This window comes from Myodes glareolus, chromosome 22, assembly GCF_982192425.1.
Source record: "Myodes glareolus chromosome 22, mMyoGla1.1, whole genome shotgun sequence".
Lineage (NCBI taxonomy): Eukaryota > Metazoa > Chordata > Mammalia > Rodentia > Cricetidae > Myodes > Myodes glareolus.
Genome location: NC_142047.1, coordinates 37,153,863 through 37,171,537, shown reverse-complemented (window position 1 = coordinate 37,171,537; position 17,675 = coordinate 37,153,863). Strand labels below are relative to the sequence as shown.

General features: G+C 46.4%; 1 protein-coding gene across 8 annotated transcripts in view; it reads left to right on the top strand.

Moving 5' to 3' along the window:
• Window positions 1-2,812: 2,812 nt before the first annotated feature.
• Window positions 2,813-17,675, top strand: part of Zfp1 (ZFP1 zinc finger protein) — a 33,120-nt gene continuing 18,257 nt past the window's right edge. For 4 of the 8 annotated variants that reach the window (XM_048437222.3, XM_048437217.3, XM_087900338.1 and 1 more), the window contains exon 1: window positions 2,813-3,078. Coding sequence is in view for 2 of the 8 variants with exons in the window: in XM_087900335.1 (XP_087756461.1) it covers window positions 11,953-12,014 (62 nt within the window). In the remaining 6 variants the exon portion in view is untranslated. Of the gene's footprint in view, window positions 3,079-11,877; window positions 12,015-17,675 lie in introns of those variants that run through there. The other 4 variants (XM_087900335.1, XM_087900334.1, XM_087900337.1 and 1 more) reach the window with 4 other exon arrangements.

Below are 17,675 nucleotides of genomic sequence, written 5' to 3'. Positions count from 1 at the left end.
TAGTCTGTTATCGGCATGGCAGGAAGAATGTAGGCATGCAAGCAGATGCTGGAGCACACACACACACACACACACACACACACAGAGAGAGAGAGAGAGAGAGAGAGAGAGAGAGAGAGAGAGTGAGAGAGTGAGAGAGAGAGAGAGAGAGAGAGAGACTGACAACTCTGGGCTTGGCTTGGGCTTTTCAAACTTCAAAGTCCACCCCCAGTGACATTCTTCCTCCATCAAAGGGTTCTACTGCCTGGTGACAAAGCATTCAAATAGATGAGTCTGTGGGGGGCCATTTCTACTCAAACCACCACAGTGAGCATTCATGTGTCTGCATTCACACATGTTAGCGTGGGCGTGTACTTGCTCTAGCAAGCATATACAGGTCGGAAGGACTGCTTGGGTGCTGGTCCTCAGCACTTGTTGAGGTAGGGTCTCTCCATATACCAGGCTTGCTATCCCAGAAGCTTTTGGGGTTCTTGTTTCTCCACCTCCCATCTCACTGTGGGAACCCTGGGGTTATAAATATGCCCAATGTCCAGGATTCCATGGGTTCTGGGGTTCAAACTCATCACCTCATGCTTACACAGTAAGTGCTTTTTACTCATTGAGCCATCCCCGTAACCCGGGAACACCATTCTGACTTGAAGAATGACCAGAGAGGAAACAATGGCTATGCTGTGCTTTTGATGACGTTGTTTTTTAATTAAATGAAGGGAACTGTCACTTCCAGGAAAACTGCTGATTATATTTGTTGCTCAATGATAAAATGAGCTTTTATGTTAAACAGAATTTGGACAAAAGCTCATCCTGTTGCCCCATGCTTAACCAGTGTTGATGAGAAAGCTGGTGGGATTAATACGGTGCTTGATACCGTGTAATAAAGTTTGTCCTCATAGCTGGGCGGTGGTGGCGCATGCTTTTAATCCCACACTCGGGAGGCAGAGGCAGGCAGATCTCTGTGAGTTTCAGGCCAGCCTGGTCTACAAGAGCTAGTTTTAGGTCAGCTAGGGCTACACAGAGAAATCTGTCTTGAGAAAAAAAAATCAGCATGTAGAAGTATGTGATTTAATGAGTCATTTTTCAAATGCTCAAGTAATGATGGCATAAATTCACAACTGGATAAAAGACTCAGTCAAAATGCAAGAGCAAGGACTTTAAATAAACATTTAATTTTAAAACATTTTATTAATGAATATTTAAGATGTGTGTGCGTGTGTTTTGCCTTAATGTATGTCTGTGCACCAAGTGCATGCAATGCCCAAGGATGCCAGGGGGCGGTGTCAGATCCTCTGGAACTGGAATTACAGATAGTTATTAGGGATCAAGTAGGAACTGGGAACTGAACTCAGGTCCTCTGGGTTCTCTGCAAAAATCAACAACTGCTCTTAACTGTTAAGCCATCTCTCCAGCACCAATAGATTTAATCATTTCTGTATCTGTATGTCTGTGTGTATGTGCACATGAATGCAGATACCCATGGGTGTCAGAAGTGGGCGCCAAATACCCTGGAGCTGGAGTTCCAGGTCAGTTAGTTGTAAGCCATCCAACGCTAGTGTGAGCTCCTCTGCAGGAGCAGCACATGAGCTCAACTGCCTAGAAATACAACTAGTCCAAAAACAAGGAGTCTAAGTACAGTGAGAAGGCTCATTGCTATGGTGCAGTTTTGTTTGGTTGTTTTGTTTTTGAGGCAGGGTCTCACTATGTAGCTCTGGATGGCTTGGAACTCACAGAGATCCACCTGCCTCTGCCTTCTGAGCACTGGGGTTAAAGGCATGCGCCAGCACACCTGGGGCTGTGATAGTCTTCAGAGATGTGATTGTGTCACAAGATGATGACACTTGAGCACGTAAATAGAAATTAGACTTTTGTCACTGTTCCATGAAAAACCCACAGTATTGTTGATGTCTTGGGATATATACTCCACTTTCAGCTGCCACTGTTATTACAATTAAAAAGTCCGCCCATGCAGTGCCCCCGTCACTATGTACATCCAAGCGCATTACAAAGTAGCAGGTGAGTGGATGTGTGGGTTTAAGTGGCATATTGCAGCATACTGAGAAGGAGACCAAGCAACCAACAGTGTCCAGGGGAGGTAATTGACAAAGGCGCGCCAAAAGTTTAATGGGAAGTAAATGAAGTTAAAAATGGTATTTCCGGCAGTGGATGTAGTTCAGTTGGTAGTGTGCTCACACAGAGTAATGTGCTCACACACAGCCCCATGTTCTACCCTCAGCACCACATAAATAGGCATGATGGTGCAGTCCTTCCAAGAGGTTAAGAAAAATGGTGGTTTTGTTTTGTTTGTTGCTGTGTGTGTGTAGTGGGGAGTTGGTTGGTTCTAAAACAAGGTCTCACTATGTAGCCCTAGCTGGCCTGAAACTCTCTGTTCTCAAACTCCCAAAGATCTGCCTGCTTCTACCTCCTGACTTGCTCGGATTAAAAGGTGCACTTCCACGCTCAAAAAGACGTGTATTCTTGGTTGAGATTAAAGTTGATATTTGCTTTAATGTATGTTTTGTAGTTGAAAAAGAGTTTTGAGTCGGGCGGTGGTGGTGCACACCTTTAATCCCAGCACTCAGCAGGCAGAGGCAGGAGGATCTCTGTGAGTTCGAGGCCAGCCTGGTCTACAAGAGGACGGGACAGGTTCCAAAGCTACAGAGATACCCTGCCACGAAAAACCAAAAAAGAAAAAGAAAGAAAAGAAAAAGAGTTTAAGCCGATTACTCGTGACATTTCTAAAACCCAGTTTTTTAATAGCACACAAGGAGGAAAGAGACAGTACTGTCTCTGAGAGCAGAACATAATCCGCAGTCAGTTAACTTGTAAAGCGGTCTCCACCCTACCATTCGCAGACTTCCCAGAGTGCCTAGCAGCGTGACTCGGAGGCTTACGGGAATTGTAGTCCTGAGACTCGCGTCACTACTCCGAGGACTCTGGGTACCGCCGCTCGCTCTACAGTCTGCGCGCCTGCGCGAACACACCGGCGGTCGCCCTTCCCCCACCTGCCGTCGCGAGTGGGTAACAGGGCCCCCTTTCCACGCGCTTCGTGACCCGGAACCGCGGGTGGAGACTAAACCCCTCTAGGTATGTCTGCAAGGTCTGGGATGCGCGGGCCCGAGAGATGGGTCGTGTCCGCGTCAGGGTGGAAACCTCGCGGGCCGTGGCGACCCCGGTGCATAGGTTCGGGCCTCGAGCCCCTCTCTGAGTTGATCCCTGTAGGCTGCTCCCGGCGGACGCGTGGAGGAGAACGAGCAGGTGCTGTGCTCCAGCCTTCCTTTGTCAGGAGACACGCCTCTGCCGAGCATCGCGGGTCTCAGGCCGCGCGGGAGTCCGGAAGCCCGGCGGGCGCGCGCGTGACCCTCCACTGGGGTGTGGAGGCGGGGCCCACCCCGCTGGCCACGCCCCCGTGCTACCTTAGTGGGCTCCGGGAGCCTCCAATTCCCTCGCGATGCCTGGTGTTTCCAGTTATATCGTCACGGAATTATCGCGTCTACTCCGTTACTTCCGGTTTGAGCCACAGAATGAACAGAATTTTCTTTTTTTTTCTGAAATTGACTTTTCTGGGTAGTTGGGTTAGCCTGCAGCTTGCCGTGTAAGCTGGTGCTGGCCTCGAACTCTGTAAGCCTGTACAAGCCCAGCTTCACCTCTATTTTCTTGATTAGAGTTATGCCTTTTACTTATTTTTTTATAAAGTTTTCACACAGGTATATATGGTATATTAAGCATACCCCCATATCTCTTATTGGCTTTTTAAATTCTTCCCACCTGTTCCCTTTTCCCCATAGTTTCATTTCTGTACATGATTTTATGCATCTCTATAAACATCTAGGAACCGCGAGTCAGAGAAAACGTGATGTTTCTCTGAGAGTAATTTGCTTCATATGATTATATCCAGTTGCTTCCATTTTCCTGCAAATGACATAAACTTCGTTCTTTATGGTTGGAAAAATTCTATTGTGGGGTTAGTGAGAGGGCTCGGTGGGTAAGGACAGCTCCTGCCAGTGCTGAAAATCTTGAGTTTGAGCCCTGGACCCCATATGGTAGGAGAGAACTGGAGAACTGAACGTTGGTCTCTGACCTCCCCATGCACATGTGTGCAGGAACACACGCTCAGGTGAAAAAGTGTAAGAGTCCCACTATGTATGCCTGTCATATCCACTCCTCTGGTGTTGACCACCTGTGCTGACTCATGATCACTGTTTGTAAATAATGCTGGAAAACCCACTGATGTGCAGCTGGCTCCGTGATACAGGAGTTTTTAGTAAAAACCTAGAAGTGGTATAGCTGAGCTATATGGAAGAGCTACCATTAGTTTCTGGAGAAACCTCTTTACTGGTTTCTATAGAGACTGGACATTCAGTCCGACGGGCAATGTATAAAGGTTCCGCTTGTCCACAGTCTTGCCAGCATTTCTTGGTTTTGTTTGTTTGTTTTTAATGACTGATATTTTGACTAGGATAAAATGGAATCTCATTGTAGTTTTGATTTGTGTATTATGGCTGGTGGGTTTGAACACTTTTCGTTGACTATTTGTATTTTACCTTATTTTTTTATGTTTGAGTGTTCTAGCTGCATGTAGAACTCTATGCCAGACGAGGTCATCAGGTTCCACTATGAATGATTGCTGGACCCCTGAAAGAGCAGCCAGTGCTCTTAACCACTGAGCCATCTCTCCAGCCCCATATTTTATATTTTAAGAATCACTTATGTTGATCAAAGTTGTGGGAGGTGGAGATCTTTTCTTCTCAAAGACTGGGCTATTGTGACCGCCAGTATTTTATCTGGTTCAGCTGTCCAGGTTTCCCACTTGGTGGCTTTCTCTGCCAAGTATTTCCTTTGCTTGTGAAAGAGTTGTCTTTTTAAGCCAGGTGGTGATGATGCACACCTTTAATCCCAGCATTTGGGAGGCAGAGGCAAGTGGATCTCTGTGAGTTCAAGGCCAGCCTGGTCTACAGAGGGAGTTCCAGGACAGGCTCCAAAGCTACAAAGAAACATTGTCTTGAAAAACAAAACAAAACGAAAAGAGTTGTCTTTTTAATCCTTACAAGTGAGTAATGGCTGCATTTGAGGTAGCATCAGTGCTGCTAGCAAGATGACGTCAGTTCCTTCGTTTCTTAGGGAGCTTTTGACCATTAATTAATCCTTTATTCCCAAATGGTCACATGGGCCTGTAGTACCAAAGACGCACACGTAGAGTCAGCCTAAATATTTACTGGCTGTCCTGGAACTCACTTTGTAGACCAGGCTGGCCTCGAATTACCTGCCTCTGCCTCCTGAAGGCTGGGTTTAAAGGTGTGTGCCACCACTGCCCAATACTTTGGCAGGTTTTTAAGGTGAGGTCAGGAGTGTCATAGCTGGGTGTGATGCTGTGTTAATCTTTAGTTGTTTAGCCAGTGGCGAATCTTTGTTTTCTTATTTTTGTTTGTTGGTTTTGGTTTTTTTGTAGTAGTTGTTTGTTTTACTTAAGACAGGATTTCTCTGTGTAGTCCCAACTGCCCTGTAACTCACTCTGTATACCAGTACCTTTATCTTTGGGGACTGTCCTTGTTGGGTCTGGGAGTCACACAGAAGCAAGCTTTATTCCAGAAAAAGAAAGAAAAAAATCACTGCGGGGCACACAAAGCTTCTCAGCTATAGCTCTGACCCCAGCAGAGATCGGGCTTCTGAACTGTGGCAGTGGGGGCTTGTCCCACGCTATCCTCGCCAGCAAGAACCATGCGGAACACTAGGATCCTTCTGCAGGAATGGCTTTAATACCCCTTGGGAGAGCGAGCATCAGCCAACATGGCCGGGGACCCAGAAATGAAGGAAGCCATCCCTTATATATGAAACAGACCCTGCTTCGGGATGTGTCACTCTTGGATTGGTCAATTGTCCATAATCCCAGGTGAATGCCTTGGGAGTAGGCGGGGACAGTAGTGGAAAATTACCAACACGTGTGCGTTCACCTGGCGGTGAAGCCGGATGTCAGCGCCATCTTGTGATGGAGAATGTGGCTGTGGCCCTCTACATCTCCCCCTAATTTTACTTCTTTGCAGAAAGGCAACTCCCTCAGAAGGTAAAGATAGAGGTCGCACTTCCCAAAATGGAAACATTAAAATGGGCTTACACGGAATCTGCCCCTAGGCTCATGACACCTGGAACTTATCCGGCCTGCCCTCTGCCATTTTTCTGGGAAAGGGAACATATGGCAGGAAACCCTTATGCAGGACGACTTATCTCTCAGAGAGGGCCATTCTCTGTGCGATGCTTTTCAGCTCCACAACCTTCAGGGCTAGCTAAGCCAAGCACTCCACCCTGTGCCATGGACCACAGTCCTAGGGGTGCAGGAGCTGGTTGGCTTAAACCTTACTGCTTTAACATAGATAGCCACATATCAGTAGAGGCCCCTGTTCCAGGGCAGCCAGCGCTTGTGCAATAACCACTTTGTCCCTAAGACTTTGGGATTTGAGTCAGCAGACCATCCAGAGGAGAAACACTATTCCATAGCAGGACCGTTCCAAAACATTTCCACCCCCACCCATTCTTTGTAGTAGGGGATGAAGGACACGACCCAGGACTGGAATCCTATGGCCAAGCTTGTAAATCATCTCTAGGACGGTAGGGGGGGCCCAGAGTCTTATTGGTTGTAAAAAATCGAGGAAACACCGCCATCCTATGGCTGACTGGTAACAGCTTCGGGAAAGCTGAGAGTGTCCTCCATCGGTGCTCTGTCATCCGTCCGCAAAATGGCAGGAGGAACAGCAGCCAGGTCCTCAGGCGAATCCGTGTGTTGTGGATCACTCTTCACTGTTCGGGTCAATCGCTCTGGCAGCCAGAATGGGCTTTCTTGATCCTGTGGGAAGACACAAACAGCTCCCCTGGATCTCAATAAAATGGGATCCGGGCCTTTCCATTCATTAGAAAGCACGTCCTTCCACTTAACCAAGTCTTTGGGCCGCTGCGGATCCGAACAATGTCGTGTTGCAGCATTTTGGCCATTATCATCCAGATTTAAAAAATTTATGGTGAACAGAGCCATGGCAATGGCCACCCTTGGCGTCAGGGGCAGCTCTGTCAATATTCCCCCTTTCTGTTTAAGTAGATAAGATTTGAGTGTGCGATGCGCCCGCTCTACGATACTTTGTCCCTGGGGGTTATAAGGCAGGCCTGTAATGTGGGTGACCTGCATCTGTGCACAGAATTGCTTAAACTTTTGAGAAGTATAGGCAGGCTCATTATCCGTTTTTAAAGATGTGGGCTTGCCCCAAGCACTCCATGCCTCAAGGCAATGTTGAATGACATAAGAGGTTTTTTCTCCTGTAAGTGGTGTGGCATGAATAATGCCAGAGCATGTGTCAATCGACACATGCACATACTGAAGTTTTCCAAAGGCAGTGATATGAGTTACATCCATCTGCCATATTTGCAAAGGCGTAATCCCTCTGGGGTTCACGCCAGTGTGTCTGATAGGAAGAAACTGGCAACAGCTGTGACATTGGGTTACAATATCGCGAGCCTCTTTTCTGGTAAGTGAAAAACGTTTGCGCAGGGTTTCAGCTGTAACATGAAAATTATCATGAAAAGTTTTAGCGGTCTGCAACGGGGAGGCAAGAGCTACCGCAGCAAGCTGCATAGCGCGATCAGCCAGGTCATTGCCCAAACTCATTGGGCCTAGAAGCCCCGAATGTGCTCTTATGTGTGTGATAAAAAATGGAGCTCTCCTATTTAGTAAGCAATCCTGTATCCTCTGGAAAAGAGCTGCCACTGTACTAGTAGGTTTTAACAGCGTTAACCACATAGGCAGAATCAGAAACAATATTAAGGGGACAAGGAAATCTTTGAAGAACCTCTAAAACCACCATACATTTCACCACCTGGGGCGAGGTGGCAGAAAAGTTCTTTGTATATATTTTAGAACCTACAACATAAGCTCCCACACCATTCTTGGAGCCATCTGTATAAACTGTCATCCCGTCTTTTAGCGGGGCAGAAGACGTAACTCGGGGAAACACAATGGGATGACATGCAGCAAACTGCAGCAGAGGGTGTTTAGGATAATGATTATCAATTTTCCCTGAAAAGGTGGTAACCAAAATGGCCCAATCGTCAGAGGCGGCGGCCAAGGTTTGTACCTGAGAGGAGGTATAGGGAATTATCATAACCTCTGGATGCTTACCAAAATGACTAACAGACATTTTAAGGCCTTTAAGGGCAATTTGAGCTATAGCGGTGGGATACCAATTAATACTTTTGTTAGGAGAAGCATGCGGATGGATCCACAGTAACGGTCCATCCTGCCATAACACAGCGGTGGGTAGCTTTCTTGTTTTAAACACACATAGAGCAAATGGTTGAGTTTCATCAATACGGCACAGCTGTGCCTCCTTAATGGATTCTTCCACGAGCAACAGGGCTGCTTCTGCTGCTGGCGTCAAGGCCTGAGGGGAGGTAATATGAGTATCCCCTTCCAAGATATCAAACAATGGCTTTAACTCCGCGGAGGGGATTTTTAAGAATGGTCGCAGCCAATTAATATCTCCTAACAACTTTTGGAAATCATTTAACGTTCGCAAATCATCCCTATAAATTTTTATTTTTTGAGGCAGAATCTTTTCAGGAAGAATAACAGAACCTAAAAATTGGCCAGTATCTGCAATCTGGACCTTCTCAGCGGCTATTTGAAGACCCCATAGCTGTAAGCTTTTAACGAGCAGCGGGTAGGCTTCCTTTAGGACCTGTAAGTCCTCATGACACATAAGTATATCATCCGTGTAATGAACCACGAGCAAACATGTAAACCGTTCACGAAGTGGTTTAAGAGCCTCCTGCACAAACATCTGACAAATGGTCGGACTGAGGCACATACCCTGAGGTAAGGTTTTTCCATTGAAAACGTTTATCAGGCTCTATATGATTAATTGAAGGAACAGTAAAAGCAAAGCGAGGCCTATCAGCAGGATTCAATGGAATAGAAAAAAACAATCCTTAATATCTATTATTACCAGACTCCAATTTTTGGGCAAAGCTGAAAGCACTGGGAGTCCTCGCTGCACAGGCCCAAAGAGGTGCATTTGTTCATTAACGGCTCTCAAATCATGCAGCAAGCGCCATCTTCCGGATTTCTTTCTAATGACAAAAATGGGTGTATTCCACGGAGAGGTGGATGGTTCTATGTGTCCCAGAGCCAACTGCTCATTAACTAGCTGATTTACTGCTTCCAGTTTTTCAGAAGTAAGTGGCCACTGGGGAACCCATACGGGGGTCTCTGTTTTCCACGGTGTGGGCCGTGCTGCCCCAGTGGCGCCTAGGAAAAACCCAGGCCCTGTTTGCTGATATTAGGTTTAGGATTTATTGGCTCCCGTATTCCCTGCTGGGAGCGACCCAAGCCCTTTCCTGGCCTATGACCCATTCTGATCATTATATCTTGGGCCTGAGATGAATATGCATTAGATAAGGTCAATCCCATGCCCTGCATCATGTCTCTTCCCTATAAGTTGATCGGCAGGGGGAGGACATACGGTGTAAAATATCCTGACTGCCCTTCATCTGTTTCCCAGGATAATCTGGTGGAGCTAATGGTGGGGTTTGCACTGTAGCCCAAGCCCTGTAGGGTGTGAGACGACTCAGTAACGGGCCAGGACTGTGGCCATCAGCGCAATGAGATAACACTTTTGTCCGCGCCAGTGTCCAAAATGCCTTCAAAGCATTTACCATTGACCCAAAGGGGCAGTTTGGGTCGATCTTGAAGGCTAACAACCAAGTAGGCTGAATCCTGTCCTGTTGACCCCATTAATTTATTCTCCGGCCTCTGGGGGATGTCTGCCGGGAGAAGCAGTAGTTGAGCTATCCTGTCTCCTTTACTGATGGAAAAAACTCCACTAGGGCAAGAGCATAGGGCTTGTATCTCAGCAGTGTGCTGACTATCAACGAGACCTGGGTGGACGATTAATCCCTGTAGGGTAAGCGAGCCACGTCCTAAAAGCAGGCCCATGCTTCCAGGGGGTAGGGGCTCAGGCAGCTGCACAGGGACGGGCTGTACCCCCATTTGAGGCATCAATAAGAAGTCGGTGGAGGCACACAAGTCCATTCTTGTTCTGCCTCCGAGGGTCCCTCGGTCGTTGCCCTGACGAACTTGTTCCCATATTTTTGGGGGCCCTGGGACCGAGGGCCCGTCATCCCGTTTTTTGGATCATCAGTCTGTGGGTTTCCTAATGGTGGGAGGATCTTACCATGGGCGTCCCTAACAGAGCGGCAGAGCTCCGCCCTATGATAACCTTTACCACAGCGTGAGCAAAGCGTAGGGGGCGCTCTCTCCTTTTCTGATGACCTACAGTCCCTTTTTAAGTGTCCTGGCTTCCCGCATTTAAAGCAAACTCTTGTGTCTGGCCCTTTAAAAGGGCGTTGTTGTGACCGCATGATGGCTGCAGCCAAACCTGCATTCGTCAGGGGTGGTCCTAGTTCTCTACAGACCCTGAGCCAGTCCTGTAGCCCTTTATTTTTCCTAGGGGCTATGGCGGCACGGCACTCCTGCGTGGCTTGCTCAAAGACGAGCTGCTCAATGAGGGGCGTGGCCATATCAGTATCTCCAAAAATGCGTCCTGCTGCCTCAGACATTCTTGCCACGAAATCTGAAAAAGGCTCCTGAGTCCCTTGTATAATCTTGGTGAGCGGAGTGCTCCCTTCTCCCTTTTTTGACAAGGCTTTCCATGCTCTTACAGCTGTATCGGCTATCTGGCGGTAGGCGCCGTAAGGGTAGTTTGTCTGGGCAGCGGCATAGTGCCCTCGCCCAGTCAGGAGGTCAAATGTCCATTGCTGTTGTTCTGGAGTTAAGGCCTGAGCATTAGCTCTGGCTTGTTCCTGGGCTGCCTCGTGCCACAGCGCTTTCCATTCCAAATATTGACCCATGCTGATAAGGGATGCTTTTGCAACTGCTTCCCAGTCCGCCGGAGTCATGGCAGACGAGGCCAATCTGTCCAACTGGGCTAAGGTAAAATTAGCAGTCACTCCATACTTTCTGACTGACTCTGCTAACTCTTTGATTTGGTTGTACTCCACAGGCGCATGCACCCGCCCGTTTTCCCCTTCATAAACGGGGAAGGCCAAGTGTAGCTTTCTCTTGACCTTGTCAGGGATAAATGAAAAGGTCTTTGGCCCAAGGCGTTCCTCATAAGGAGGCGCCGAAGGGGCAATTGGGGGAGGGCGTAACCTATAAGGAGGCGGATGGGCCGTTTGGGATGACCTCATGGCCCTGCCGCTGGCTAATTCTGCCTCCTCCTCTGTATCCAGTTCTCCTATCTCTTCTCCTGAACCAGAACTTTCGTGCTCACTTTCACGGTCACTTTCAATTTGCAGAGTTTCGAGCCCCTGCAGAGGATATAAACTACTGTTCTTTCCTTTTTTTTTATTATTGATATCAGAAAGCTTTTGGCCTTGTGGGCCAATGTTCTCTCCCATTTTTACTTTCTTAGAATCACTGGGGGGTCCTCTTTCCTTAATTTCTTTCCTCACGCGCGCGTCTAACCTCCCACTGCATTCAGTTTCTGATATTCTGTCCTGGATTTCCTCCGCTTTTGCAACAATCGCTTGGCAAGATTCATCTTTTAAGCAATTTCTGGCGGAAAATAAGAGAATTGCTAAGATAAGTATCAAGGCCTGTATGAAACCTTCCCAATGCGGAAACAAGTCAAGCTCAAAACCGAAAAATCCAGGAGCAGACATTACCTCTCTGATTATGCAGACCCACAGTTCTGAATCCTTCCTGAATCCAAGGTGAATCCAAGAGATCCCCATCGGTGCAGTGGTCAGGATTCCTCGGCGTCTCGGGTTTCGGCACCAGATGTCCCAGCTATCCTCGCCAGCAAGAACCACGCGGAATACTAGGATCCTTCTGCAGGAATGGCTTTAATACCCCTTGGGAGAGCGAGCATCAGCCAACATGGCCGGGGACCCAGAAATGAAGGAAGCCATCCCTTATATATGAAACAGACCCTGCTTCGGGACGTGTCACTCTTGGATTGGTCAATTGTCCATAATCCCAGGTGAATGCCTTGGGAGTAGGCGGGGACAGTAGTGGAAAATTACCAACACGTGTGCGTTCACCTGGCGGTGAAACCGGATGTCAGCGCCATCTTGTGATGGAGAATGTGGCTGTGGCCCTCTACAGGGGCTGGTTTTGAGCCTCTTCTTATAGGAAAATCAAGCACAGGTGTGGGTCAGAGAGCTTTTACAACTTGAGGTTAGGCTTAAAGCCACATTACATTTTGCACAACTTCTGGTTATAGGACATTAGAATGTGAAGTTAGCCTGTGGCTGACACAGCCGCTTTTCACCGTCCCTGAAGGAAGGCAAGGCAGAGAGTAGAGTCACATAGGGGACAGTTAAAACTGAAGGGGATACAAGCAGAGGGTCCCATAGAGGCAACAGTTAGAAGCTAACCTTTATCTGCTGGACCTGCCTAGCTGGGAAGCTGGGAGGCAGGATACAATTGTAAACTGTTTACCTCTGTACACTGTGGCTGCCAAGGTGTCTGCTCTTAAGGCAGAAAGTGTTAAAGGTTAATAGTGGCTGTCAGCTTTTTTTTTTTTTCACCCAAAATGTGTTTGAGCTGACAACTTTATATTTCTGTATTCCAGGACTGGACCCTTTATTTCTGTATGCTATTCCTGGGCTCTGACATAGGTTTTGATGCTTCACTCTTAAGCCACTGGACCAGGTGCTTCATAGACCTTTGGGATTGTTTTGGAGTAGAGTAGGAGAGTTTGGAACTTAGGGTTACGGAAGTCCTAAGATGGTGTAAGCAGAACAAAGTGCGCCATTCTAGTTCAGAGGACCAGAATGCCAAGAGAAAGGGGCTGGAGACATGACTCAGCAGTTTAGAGCGCTTCCTGCTTTTGCTGAGAACACAGCTTCAGTTTCTAGCAGCCATGTTGGGTGGTTCACAGCCACCTAGAGTTCCAGCTCCAGGGAATCCAACACCTGCTTCTGGCCTCTTCTGGTACCCACACTCAGAGCATGTACTCATAGACATACACACATATTCAAAAATAAAAATAAATCCTTAAGAAAGAGAGACAAAGACAGAGAAACATAGATAATGAAGGCCTCTGGCTAGTGAGGTTTCAGAGGGAGGCAAGGACTTCTCTGAAATGGGGCTAGAGGCCATTTATGTCATATTCCAAAAACTGGGCTGCCTGCTGTCTGTTTCCTGAGAATCTGAGTGAGGCTGAATTCAACAGTAATGGACTAATTTGTTTGGTGGAGGATGTCTGAAGACAGGATTGGGGCAGAAGAGGTGGCTTGGTGATTAAGACACTGGCTGCTCTTCCAGAGGATTTGGATTCAATTCCTAGTGTTGTCTTCTGGATGACATTCAGGCTATAGCAAGGTTACTGCTTGCTGCTCTTATCCCAGTGTGCTGTGAGTGAGAGCAGAAAGATAGCAAAACTGTGGTTTGCTGGGGAAAGGAGGGGGCTTAAAGTTGTAGGCTACAAAGCAAACGCTGAGATACAGTTGCAGTTGTTAGAAATAAGGGAGACCTGTTCTGCACTGAGATAATAGGAACAGTGCTCTAGGGGCAAAGTGCCCCGTAGCAAAGGTTCCAGCTTGTAACAAAAGAGAGCCTAAACTGGGGGTGCCACTGAAGGAGTCCTCTGTCTGAAAACCACTACCTGGGGAGGTGTTTCCTCCAGGTAAGCTTGGAAGGCAGGCAGGATGGCACAAGCATGGCTCAGGGGGGGCCAGGCTACGTCTCCAGCAGGAAGCAGGTTTTGGCATCATGGTATAGGTATGATAGACGCAACAGTAAGGGGTTCGTGGAGGCTGGTGACAAGTCTGGAAGACTTCTGAGGCCTAGCAGTGTGGCCATTGTGGGAAGTTAGGAAGGTTGTCAGGTCCACAGGAAACTCCCAATTCCTCAAACTCCAGAAGGTCCAAATAGCCAAAAATAAGCAGAGGGAACATAGAACTAGTCAGTGTAACAGCCCTGGCTGTTCTGGAATTCACTCTGTAGAGCAGGCTGGCCTCAAAATCTGCTTGCCTCTGCCTCCCTAGTGCTGGGATTAAAGGTGTGCGCCACCACTGCCTGGCACATTTACACTTTTGGACAGTGTTGGAACTGTTAAAGACAGCAGGTACTTCTGAGGTTGGACTGCATGAATGCATTGTGCATCATGAGATGGCCATGAGCCGATAAGGGCAAGAGGTAGAAGCTTTGGCTTAAAAGTAGTATGTTCTCGGTTTGACAAGTGGGAGACTTGTGATAGTTCTTCTTGTCAACTTGATAGGGTTTAGAATTGCCTGGAAGAACCTCTAGGCATGTCTGTGAGAAAGTTTCTGTATTGATGTAGTGGAGTGGAAAGACTCACCCATGGCCAGGGACCCAGGACTGAGTAAGAAGGAGAAAGAAGTCAGTCAGCATGTGCCACTGTTCTCTGACAGTGCGCCCAGTGTGACCAGTGACCTCATGCTGCGGCCGCTGTGACTCCTCTGTCATGATTCACTGTACTCAGAATATGAGCCCTGAGGAACCCCTTCCGCAAGCTGCTTTTGTCTGGGCCTTAGTCACAGCAATGAGAAGAGCGGCCAGTACACTTGCCTTTCCCAGAAAGTGTTGACGCTGTCTCTCAGCTTGAAGAAAGGATGGTGAGGTGCTGTCAACTCTGCCCAAACTCAGGTTTCTGGTGGTAGAGAAAACCAAGATTCTGTATCTATGAGAAGGCATCAGGGCCTGGAGGGAGGAGACCTTATAACTGGTCATGTGACCATCCCTCAACTTTGGGTCCTTTTGCTTAATTCCAGCTAGAAATTAGAAAGAGGCCAGTACCATTGTCCAAATTAGTCTTTGTAGGGCTTATGTTGGCGCTTCCAGAGATAGCACGTGGAAGGCTCTTTGGATTGTTCTCTCAGAAAGCAATGAGTCAAACCTCGGCTGTTTTGGACAGGACGGGGTTTCTGCACGAATATTATTTTGAGACAGCAAATATTGTTATTTGAGACAGCAAGCCCAGGCTAGCTCACACCAGCCTAGATGCAGAAAAATTCAGCATAAACCTTCCTCAGGTCTGGACAGGGCGACCTGTAGAAGGAAGAGGACCCACGAGCAGGCAAAGAGTCAGAGGCACCCCACCTCTACTGTTAAGAGTCCCATAAAAACCCCAAGCTAAAGAACTATACACAGCATGCATGCAGAGGATCTAGGCCCACCCAGGATCTGCGATTGCTGCTTCAGTCTCTGTGAGACCTATGAACCCTGCTTAGTTGATTCTATAGACCACGTTCTTCTGGGGGCTTTGACCCCTCTGACTCCTATAGTCCTTCCTCCCCCTCTTCTCTGGGGTTCCCAGAACTCAGCCTAGTGTTTGGCTGTTCTCTGCCTGTGCTCCCGTCAGCTGCTGGAGGAAGCCTCTCTGATGATTGATTAGTCTAGGCACCTGTATCAGTCAGGGTTCTCTAGAGTCACAGAACTTAAGAGAATGAGTCTCTCTCTTCCTCTGTCTCTCTCTCTAAGGGAATTTACTGAAATGATTTACAGATTGTGGTCCAACAATAGCTGTGAACAAAAAAATCCAAGAATCCAGGAGTTGCTCATCCCACAAGGCTGGATGTCTCAGCTGGTTTCTGTATGTGCTGGAATCCCGAAGAGTAGGCTCCAGTGCCAGTGAAGAGATGGGTGTGCTGATAGGCGAGGGCAAGGGCAGAAAAACGAACACACCTCTTTCCTTCTTCCAATGCAGATTAAAAGTCAGATTATTCAGCCATAAGTGGAGGAATGTTCCCCTGAAGTGTTGTTGTTGAAGTGTTCAAGAACCAGCTTGAGCTGGTTTTGTTTGTTTTGTTTTTGTTGTTTTTTTGTTTTGTTTTGTTTTCCGAGACAGGGTTTCTCTGGAGCTTTGAAGCCTGTCCTGGAACTAGCTCTTGTAGACCAAACTGGCCTCAAACTCACAGAGATCCACCTGCTTCTACCTCCTGAGTGCTGGGATTAAAGACATGCGCCACAACTGCCTGGCTCACTTGTGTTTTTGATCCTAGCCATTCTGACAGATGTAAAGGGAATTTCAAAGTAGTTTTGATTTACATTACCCTGATGACTAAGGATTTTGAATATTTCTTTAAGTGTTTCTCAGCCATTTGAGGTTCTGCTATTGAGAATTCTGTTTGGATCTGTACCACATCTTTTAATTGGATTGTTTGGTTTGTTGATATCTAGTTTCTTGAGTTTTTTATATATTTTGAATTTTAGTCCTCTGTTGGATGTAGAGTTGTTGAAAATCTTTTCCCATCTTGTAGGCTGCTATTTTGTTCTATTGACAGTGTCCTTTGCCTTACAGAAGCTTTTCAGTTTCATGAGGTCCCATTTATTGTCTGTCTTGGTGCCTATACTACCGGTGTTTTGTTTAGGAAGTTGTCTTGTATGCCGATGTATGCAAGGCTATTCCCTACTTTCTCTATTAATAATCGGGTTCAGTGTGTCTAGTTTTATGTTGAAGTCTTTGATCCACTTGGACTTGAGTTTTGTGCAGAGCAATAGATATGGATTTATTTGCATTCTTCTACAAGCTGACATCCAGTTAGATCAGCACCATTTGTTGAGATACTTTCTTTTTTCCGTTGTGTATTTCTGGTTTCTTTATCAAAAGTCAGGTGTCCATATAAGTGTGGATTTATGTCTGGGTCTTTGATTTAATTTCATTGATATGCCTGTCTGTTTTTATGCCAATGCAATATGGTTTTTATAACTATTGCTCTGTAGTGGAGCTTGAAACCAAGGATGCTGATAACCTCCAGAAGTTCCTTTATTGTTCAAGATTATTTTGGCTACCCTGGGTTTTTTGCTTTTCCATATGAAGTTGAGTATTGTCCTTTCAAGGTCTATAAAGAATTGTGTTAGAGTTCTGGTGGAATAGATTGCTTTTGGTAAGATGACCATTTTTACTTTAATTCTACTGATCCATGAGCATGGGAGATCTTTCCTATTTCTGATATTTTCAATTTCTTTTTTCAAAGACTCGAAGTTATTGTCATACAAGTCTTTTACTTGCTTGATTAGAATTACCCCAAGATATTTTATATTGTTTGTGGCATTTGTGAAGGGTGTTGTTTCCCTGATTTCTCAGTCCATTTGACATTGTGTATAGGAGGGCTACTGTTTGGTTTTGTTTTGTTTTTTTTTTTTTGAGTTAATCTTGTATCCAGCCAAATCACTCAAGATGTTTATCGGCTGTAGGAGTTCCCTGGTAGAATTTTGGGGTCACTTATGTATACTATCACATCAACTGCAAATAATGATACTTTGACTTCCTTTCTGATTTGTATTCCCTTCATCTCCTTCTTATTGTTCCAGCTAGAACTTCAAATACTATTTGAGTAGATAAGGAGAGAGTGGACAGTCTTGTCTTGTTCCTGATTTAAGTGGAATTGCTTTGAGTTTCCATTTAATTTGATGTTGGCTGTTGGCTTGCTGTATAATGCCTTTATTGTGTTTAAGTATGTCCCTTGTATCCCTGCTCGCTTCAAGACTTTTATCATGAAGGGATGTTGAATTTTTGTCAAAGACTTTTTCAGCATTTAATGAGATGATCATATGAGTTTTTTTTCTTTTAAATTTGTTTATACGCTGGATTACATTGATGGATTTTTATATGTTGAATCTCTGCATCTGTGGGATGTTGCCTATAAGTTTGGGTATACTATGTAATAATTTT